The following is an 8904-nucleotide window of genomic DNA, read 5'->3' as shown; positions in this document are numbered from 1 at the left end:
ACGGGGATGCCCCCGTGCATTTGGTGCTGCACAAGAGGATGACGCAGTGCTGCTGCCGTGGATGTGGCATGCAAACCCCCGATCCGGTGGGGCACAGCACAGCATCCATGCAGGCTTACCTGAAGAACCTGACCACAGTTATACTCGGTGTTTGCTGGTAACTCTGATTTTCACCCAGGCTCATGAACCACAGCACAAAAGCTAATGCAGGCTGAGCTAAGTTCTGTGGGATTCCATTTTTGCAAGTGTTTTCCTACTGCCACAAACCGAGTCCAGCACCAGCAGAATTTATGGTCAGCCGTGTGCCTGCCTCACCAGCGACCTTGCAATCCAATACTGTGAGGCAGGAACTATATGACTTTTTTTTTTCCACTGTTTACACCTTTTAAGATAGAAGCTTGTACAGCTTCACTTCAAAACTGCAACTTTGTTTTCCGAGGCACTTCTAGACCTAGCCATTGTTGTAAATAATGCTACTGCAGAATAAGGAAAATGTTGTTTGCTAAAGAAGGGATGTTTAGCAGACCTGTACTTAAGAACAGTGAGAGAGTTCAATTAATTTTCTCCTTTGTGCTACCTTATGAAAATTTACGTAACCCCAAGTCTCATCTTGCTTGAGTCCTGTTTATATGAGCAACAGAAAGAGAGGAGTTTGTACTGCACACGGCTGAAATTGGCACACAGCCTGCAGGCAGTGCAGAACCTGTGCTCTCATCATCCGTTGGGAGCTGGAGCACGCACCACAATCTGCACAGCTGACTCACTGTAAGGAGCAAATTCATACCAAAATGCTTCTGTGCCCACTGCTGAGGAGCAGCATGCCCTGCGTAACTGCAAGGCACTTACTGAAAACTGGGCCAGCACATTTAAGTCCACGTATCTTCATTTCACAGCTGAAGAAACTGAGGTGCACACTTAATGCTTTGTCCAGTTACAGAACAGGTCAGCAGCAGAACAAGGAATAAAAGCAGATTAACAAGTACAGCAGTAACACTGTTGTTCAACGTATCCTTAATGTCAGCAGCAGGAAAAAAATAAAAAAAAAAAAAACATACTGAAGTCAAATTAATTTTATTAATAACTCATGGGAGCAAATTGCTACATTTTGCCAAGAGAAAACCAAAGCTTTACGTACCAGGCTGGAGCTAGGGAAGCTGCATACTAAAATGCCGATTATGCAAATTTATCTTATGAACATTTTTTAGACAAGAATGAAGTTGGGTTTATTTTCTTTAATTAAAACCAGAATCCTACATAGTTCATTAGCATGGATTCGGAGCAGAATGAATATTAATGTAGCCCACCTCTACCTGCCAGAAACATCAGGAATAAAAGGTTAGAAAATGGATTCCTGAGCTACTGTAAATGCGACCAGCTAATGTTACCAGAAGGCTGCCGTCATCAGAGAGATCACGGAAATCTTTTTGGCCAGAAAAAGGCAAATGTTACAGGCATCTTCCAAAAGGAGAGAAAGAGGACCTGGGGAGTTAAAGGCTAACCAGCCTTACTTCAGGAAATTATGGAATAAGCTATTCCAGAAGCCATATCAGGCACACGAAATAGAAGGAAATGGGAAAAGATAGTCAACACCAATCTACCAAAGGCACTTTCTGCTTGACAGTCCTTACTGCCATCTAGGAGGAAATAACTGGCTCTGTGGCAGAGGGGAAACAGTGGGTGGCAGTTACCTTGCATACAGCAAGGCTTTCAGCTGTTTCCCACAGTAGTGTTGTACTCAGAATACGAGCTACAAAGTAGGTGAAAAACTTGTGGACCACCAGGCTAGGAATAGCCACTTGTTCCTGTCTAACTAAGCTGGCTACAAGTAACATTCCTCAGTAGTCAGAGCCAGGACAAATGATGTTTAACGTCATCTTTTACAACTTGGACTGCTGTAAGTCCAGTCTGGGACACTTGTTTGTCTAGCCTGGAGAAGACTAAGGGAAGACCTAATTGCATTTTGGCACTAGAGAAGGGACTGCAGAGAAGTCAAAGCCAGATTCTTCTCAGGGCGAGAGATAACAATCACACACTGTCAAGGGATTTGGCCATAAAGAGAAACTGTGAACCCACGGGAGTGGCTAAGCGATGGAACAGGTGCCTGGCCAGCCTGCGGAGTCTCCCTCACCGGAGGCTTTCAAAACACAAGAGCCTGAGCAACTTGGTTTAATTTTGAAGTTGGCCCTGTACTTCAAAGGGGAGTGGGCTAGATGGCCTCCAGATGACCTTTCAGCCTAAGTTTGTCTATGGTTTTGTGATTCCAGTGTATATGCAACCAGTAGCGTAGTCAGTTGAAAAATCACGTTTATTCCGATTGGCTTCAGGCTGCTCCACCTGTCAGGTCGCAGACACCATTACTGTGCTTCTCCAGTCAAGAACTTCATATACTGTTTCCGAGCAGGAAAATCATCTGCTGGTCTGTTGTATGCTGTCCAGACTGGTTCTCCAACGAACAGCCTCATTGCCCTCACGTAATTCTGTCAAAGAACAAGAAGCCACAAGTAAGGTAAGAGCTCTTTTCCATGGGATTTTAATTCTGAAGTTAATGCTTTCATCTGCACTTCTGCAGCAATTTTTGAAACTGTTTCAACATGGACTGGAAGCTTCACAGGTTCCAGAATATTGTAGCACTCTGCTGCTGTTTCTGCTGCCAGCTACTGCAGCGAGGGATTTTGCACTTATGCAGTGATCTGCTGTGTCACAACCAGTGCCTCCAGGCCAGGCAAACAGTACTTCTCCCTGTTTCAAAGAAACCAGATAAATCGTGTCTTACACAGATCACTTTGCACTGGATCCACAATACTGAGCACTGCAGCATCTAATTCCTACTTGCTTAGTTAAACAACAAGCAGAAGACACAAGACTACTACACAACGCCTGAGGAATATCACAAGTTTCCAAGTGAGGGCCGTAAGAGCTGAATGGGGAATACAGAAACTAGCCAAAAAATAAAAACCCATTATGTATGTAAAGTGAAAAGTCTCCAGATTTCAAAAGAAAAAGTAATAACCCTTGCCACCAGCTAGCCAAAAGTATGCCAGGTGGGAAGGTGCAGCTGTGGCAGCAGAGAATGGAGTTTTACACCCTGCAGAAGTGCTCCAAACACTGAGTTATGGGGAACTCTCCTCTTCTCTACTGCCAATTACTCTACAGGCTTAGGTCCTACCTATTTTGTAAACACTGCTAAGTGCTTACCCTGCACCTACATGCTCGGCAATGTCAAGAATAAAGTTAGGCACCTAAAGGACTTAGCTGCAAAACCCAAGGGCCTAGAGGTACCTAAGGAATTTATGTGAGACTTTGAAGATGCCATTTCTGGACTGCTGTTCCTGAAGTGGACATAAACGTTTACGACTTCTAGTGGATTCAACCCATAACCTCTTACATTTTGTGTATGTAACGAAAAGCCTCAAAATAATGTTTGTAATTAATTCATTGTGGATCTCAAAATGTAGACATGAGAGTTGGGTTTTTCACTAAAGCAGCATTTCTTTTTTTTTTTTTTTTTTTTTCTCCACACACTCTAACTGCTACCTGGAGGGCTGATTCAAAATTATATCACACTCAGGACCATACCAGAGATGGGATTTTGCTACAAAGGAGACATCGATACACATTTTCCCATTTTCCAGGGCTAATGCTGAGATTAAAAACATACAAGTCCACAAGGGCAGGCACACAGATCAGGACTATACATGCAATCTCACAGTCCTGTTGCCAAAAATACTCTCCAAAAGCAGGTCACCTCCTGTGAAGCAAGCGTTCAGTCTGGCATACGCTAGCTGCATGTAGTGGCTCTGGACCCTTAAATCATTCTTTCCCTGAAGGTGAATTTAGCGCTTATGAAGAATGCCACTGATCTACACAGGTATGCTCTGTGTCTCCATACATAGACAACCAACGAGGCAACACAGAAGGATCCATCTCCATGCCACAAGTGGCAGTAGGGGCAATCATGCTGCAGGTAGGGCTTGACTATGACACCACTGTCACACAAGATACACTATGGGTATCGCGTGGCAATGACTTGCAGTTACAGCTGATGAGATGAAGCTGGATTTGTGACCTGGAGATGAAAGGTTCAGATGCTGTGAATTATTTAGTATTTTTCATATTCCTACTTCATATTTAATATGCTTTGCTAATGAACTGCAAAGTCTCAGGGCATGCAGTTGCTAATAAGATATACACTCACAGACATTTGTCATCAAAACTTACAGTAAACTATAGTAACATACATTCTCATCCAGTGTAAATCGGTGATATATGCCAGCAGGGAGGGTTATCATGTCTCCTTTCTCCATGGAAATTCGGATCCATTTGTCATCCTCGTCTCGAACGTCAAAATAGCCAGATCCATCTAAGATGTAGCGAATTTCATCGTCTAGGTGTAAATGTTCTTCATAAAATGTTTTTATCTAGGGATAGCAGGTATCTCTTAAAACTACTGAACACAGAAACACTGCTAAGACATGTGGCTGAAACATTTGGCAAAGCAGACAAAGGCTTTCTAACTATGCAGTGATTTAACTGACAGATGAGACCAACAGGATTAAAACGGCCAATCCAATCAGCCAGAGACAGTCTCTGGATGCTTCTAAACATGCTTTAAATGTTCTATACCAGATAACATCATCTGTTTACTTCTGGATACTGTTTAGCCATGCTAGAGCAGGTGGGCCTGAAACAGACCTCAGCCTTTACTGATTCAGCATGGCAAAATATGCACAAGTCCAGGTTCCCAGTCAGTAAAGGCTTATCTTTGTATCAGATTGAGCTCACACAGGATACTTGAGTTACGACCTAATTCACCTTGTAAAAAATGTAATACCTGTCTAACACAATGCACTTAAAACAAACTGGTAAATGGACAAAAATTTACTGAAAATATGGAAATGCCACCAGGTTGCTGTGTTCAGGCCAGAACAGCAGTCGAACACCCTGGGGCAGGGAGAACATTCCTTCTAGAAGGCTCATCTCGGAGCCTGGCACTGTTCGTATTCAGCTGCTTTGAAATAGCCATGCTGCTAGCCTCCCAAGTTAACAAATCTTCTTGTAAGGGGAATGTATCCCTCAAATTCCATGATATTTACTTTGAAAAGATGAATTTTGCAACAGCCACTAGGATGTTTTGGCCTTCAAATCTCATGCAGAGCTGGCAACAGCCTGCCTTCATCCCATGCAGAGCTGGCAACAGCCTGCCTTCATCCCAGTTAGTCTCTCTGAAGTCAGGTCCGTATCTACAGGGCTCTCTACTTGTAGGAACCTTACATTCAAAATGACACACTCATGGAAACTAACCTAAAAAACTTTGAAGCCAATCTACAGAAGCAAAACGCCTATCTCCCCCTCCCTCCCCTCCCATTTGAAAATCAATATCAAAACTTTTTTTTTTTTTTTAAAGTTAAGGACTTCTGAACAGAATTTATTTTAAACATGGAAATCTCATCCCTGAGACTGCTCACAATGAACACGTGTTAAGAAGCTGACTGCACGCTCTAGCAATAGACTTCAGAACACAAATCCTCATTCAAAGCAAAGGCTTGCATACCTTTTCTTCATAATTTGGAAGCTTGTCTTTATGTATAGTTATTATATCCATCCAAGAATAATTTTCCGCTTTCCGAATCTCTTTCAGACATGGATCAGTCTCATAGTTATCGGCATCCAACTGAAAAATAGGCAGAAAAAAAAAAATGAATTCAGACACAAATGCTTAAGACACAATTCAAGATATTAATGGGGAAAAAACAACGTTGTTGAGAATGTCAATGGAGAGGCAGATAACACCAGTGGGTAGCTAAGTTAGCTCCTCATAGGTACTCAAGGCATGTACTACTTCACTTTGACTGAAAGTTCAACGCACGAGTGCACAACTACTGCATGCCAAATGATATACTAGATACTAACAAGTCCAGCAGAGTTACTCTTTGGTTATCATGGGGGAAAATCAAGAATGATTAAAAAAAAAAAAAAAAAAAAAGAGCTTTCAAAATCAGTATGGACATACCGTATGGATTTAGCCCTGAAGAAAACTATACTTGCCTTCTCACATTGCTTTTACCACCTTAATATCATTCAAGAGCCAGATTCATTTGATTTACCTATATCCAGTCCACCCTCACACCAAAATCATCTGGGAGGCCGTCCTGCTACCTCTGCATCCCAGCTTCTGAGGTTTGGAGATGCTGGCAGACACGTACATGATTGGTACCAGCTGCTTGCAGCACCACTTCCCCGCTCGGCACGACTTGCTTCCAAGCACACAAGCTTATTGTCATACACAAAACAGCAGCAGCATAGCACCAATAAATAAGATTAAATGAGAAAGTAATAATTTCGGGGTCTTTGCTGATTATGTCAGAAATGTATTAATACATTGCCTTGGATACACTCCACTTTTTCTGCTCAGACGCCAAATTCTGAAAGTGGGAGAGCTGCTAAAAGCAGGGAAATGGAAGGTTACCTGAGGTGTCATAACTGCGGGATTTTCCACGGTTTATTGACTCTTGCAGCATGTCCCTACCTCACACAGCATGCAGCACACTTCAAAGGCCACCAACGTATGTCACCGTCCCCCCGAGGTACTCCCAATTCTGCAGCACTGCTTGTGCTGCACTCCCCAAGACCCTGAGGTGCGATTACAGGGGAGAGAAAATCATGAGCTCTTAATGAACGCGTTTTACAGCTGAGGCATGCCTGATTTATAGTTTGTGACAGAAATTCTCCGTCACGCAGCCCTTCTGCCTGATGCACGCTGGAAAGGGGGGCTCTTGTACGACCACCACACGGCCCTTCAGAAGAGCCCTCAGCACCGACACAGAGCACAGACTCACGGTGCCTGCGCTGCGTGAGGAGAAGGGGAGCGGCGGCACTGGGGCGAGCCGCCCGCGTACGGCCTCGGCGCCGGAGGCCCGACGCCATTTTACGCGCGGCGCCGGGGCCTCCCTCAGCCTCCCGCTCGGGGTGGGGGGGCCCCGGTGCTTACTTTGCGGTAGGTGACGCCGAGGCGGCGCAGCTGCTCCAGGCTGACGGCGCGGTTGGGCTGCAGCCTGTGGGGCGCCCGCTGGTCCTCCTGGGACTCGTCCATGTACCAGGCCTCCACCATTTTTTTTATTTTTTTTTTTTTTGGCGGCGGGAGCCTCCCCGAGGCCGGGCTGGGCAGGGCTGGGCGGGAGCGGCGCGGCCCGCCCCGGGGGGAGCTCGGCGAGCAGCTCCCGGGGCAGCGTTTTCGGGACAATTTCAAGCCCTGGAAGCATAGGCATAGCATAAATAGCTGTTATTTTCCTTTATAGGCTTCGGCTCGACATCACCAGCGATGATAGCATGCCTCGAGTTCTAGGTCTCCATGGACAAATTGGGCTAGCGAACGGGTTTCTTGGAAGCGCCAGGCATGGTGGCTGGTCATGGCACACATCATGCCTAACTTAAAAATCAGCTTTGCTTACTGGTCTGCACTAGTAGTGCTCAACGGTGAACGCACTAGTTGGTCTCAGCCTCAAACACCTGCATTGCAGCATCAAAACAAGGAGAAATAAAAATACATACGGAAAAAGAAGGGAAAAAAAAAAAGGAGAATGGTAAAACACTGGAACACGCTGCCTAGAAAGGTTGTGCTGTCTCCATCCCAGGGTTTATTCAAAACCTGAGTGGCCACAGACTGAGCCCCCAGCCCTAGGTGGCTCGCCTAAGACACCCCCAAAGTCCCTTCCAGCCTCTGGCTCTACACAGTAAATAAGCCATCAGTTAGTTAAACACCATGTAAGGGTGGAGAAACAACTGAAAAAATGGTTGGGGGATTAGTCCTGTTTTCATAAAAAGTGAGAAGTTTACTCACCAAAATGTCTAGTTTTACAGGTATTTCCTGGGTTATTAGAAATGTTACCAGATCCCTTTAAGGTGTACTTCACATAATTGCACTCCTGGATAAAACTTAATTGCAAGTCCCAAAACACTACAGGTAAGTTGGTCTAATGTTGATTAATTACTCACATTTTTAGAAGCACAAACCCAGCCAGAACTTTAATTCCTATCCACTGAAGCATGTCTATTAAATGGCAATACCCTATTGAAGTTTTAGTTGACTATGAAGAACAACTTCTACAGCCAACCTTCTTTGCGTTCTCAATCCTCTGAGAGCTATCAGCCTTGCAGCTTTCTTTCAGCTTTCCTCTACTCTGAATTTCCAGAATGAGAATGATAAACATTGGTATCAAATTAACATGAAACTATTTCCTATCGGATTCCTTGTTTCCACATTGAGGAACTGCTTCACTCAGTAAAGTAACTTAAATACAATACAGTGTTACACTGCTGTTACCATATACCCATCATTATTTACACATTTTCTTCAAAGCCACTGCTTCAAACAACATAGATTTCTATAAAATAAATAGGATCTGCATGTTTACCGTGAGATGTATGATACGCAGATTATTAGATGACACCTCTTCAGTACACTGTCACACTTAAACTGTTTCAACTAGTGATCTGATCAGGGACAACTATATGCTTTCCTTCAAGTCTAACTTCTAAAATAAGCAAACATGACAATTGTGTGTATGTATGTGTATATACACATGTATATACATACATACACATACATCAAAAAAAGAAGCAGAGGGCAAAATCTGATCAGGGTACTACCTCACCCCTACAGGTGCAATTACAGAACTGCTGTGCAATTTTGGATGAAAAAAATAATAGAAAACCTCACTCATCTATTAGTCAATAGCCTAACCAGCCAGTTTCCTAGCTCCGTCACAATTTATGTGACACTAAATACCTAAAAGCATGCACTTTGCCACAGTAAGAATACTGTAAGGAATGAGAACCACTAAAAAACCAAGCTTCAGCAGCTCCACCATTTTATACAGCAATTAAAAAATATGAAAAAGATTCAAT

General features: G+C 43.8%; 1 protein-coding gene across 2 annotated transcripts; it reads right to left on the bottom strand.

Annotated features, from left to right (window-relative positions):
• Window positions 1-1055: 1055 nt before the first annotated feature.
• On the bottom strand, window positions 1056-7178 carry ADI1 (acireductone dioxygenase 1). 2 transcript variants are annotated; one of them, XM_040550625.1, is made up of 4 exons: window positions 6989-7178; window positions 5552-5671; window positions 4239-4418; window positions 1056-2477 (listed from the first exon to the last, which is right to left on the bottom strand). In XM_040550625.1, exons 1-4 carry the CDS (start codon window positions 7106-7108, stop codon window positions 2355-2357), a joined length of 543 nt encoding a protein of 180 aa, XP_040406559.1. In that variant the 5' UTR covers window positions 7109-7178; the 3' UTR covers window positions 1056-2354. The 2 variants fall into 2 exon arrangements, with proteins under 2 accessions (XP_040406559.1, XP_040406560.1); XM_040550626.1 differs by having other exon boundaries at window positions 6467-7084.
• Between the last annotated feature and the right edge of the window lie 1726 nt (window positions 7179-8904).

Source organism: Cygnus olor, chromosome 3 (genome assembly GCF_009769625.2).
Source record: "Cygnus olor isolate bCygOlo1 chromosome 3, bCygOlo1.pri.v2, whole genome shotgun sequence".
In the NCBI taxonomy this organism is placed as follows: domain Eukaryota; kingdom Metazoa; phylum Chordata; class Aves; order Anseriformes; family Anatidae; genus Cygnus; species Cygnus olor.
This window is presented reverse-complemented; position numbering and strand designations above follow the sequence as displayed.

Excerpts from the sequence above, each read along its gene's own strand:
- ADI1 (XM_040550625.1), bottom strand. The coding sequence starts at position 7,108 with ATGGTGGAGGCCTGGTACATGGACGAGTCCCAGGAGGACCAGCGGGCG. Across the intron at positions 5,672-6,988 it reads TCGGCGTCACCTACCGCAAA|TTGGATGCCGATAACTATGA; the intron begins GTAAGCACCGGG and ends CCTATTTTTCAG. Across the intron at positions 4,419-5,551 it reads TTCCAAATTATGAAGAAAAG|ATAAAAACATTTTATGAAGA; the intron begins GTATGCAAGCCT and ends TGCTATCCCTAG.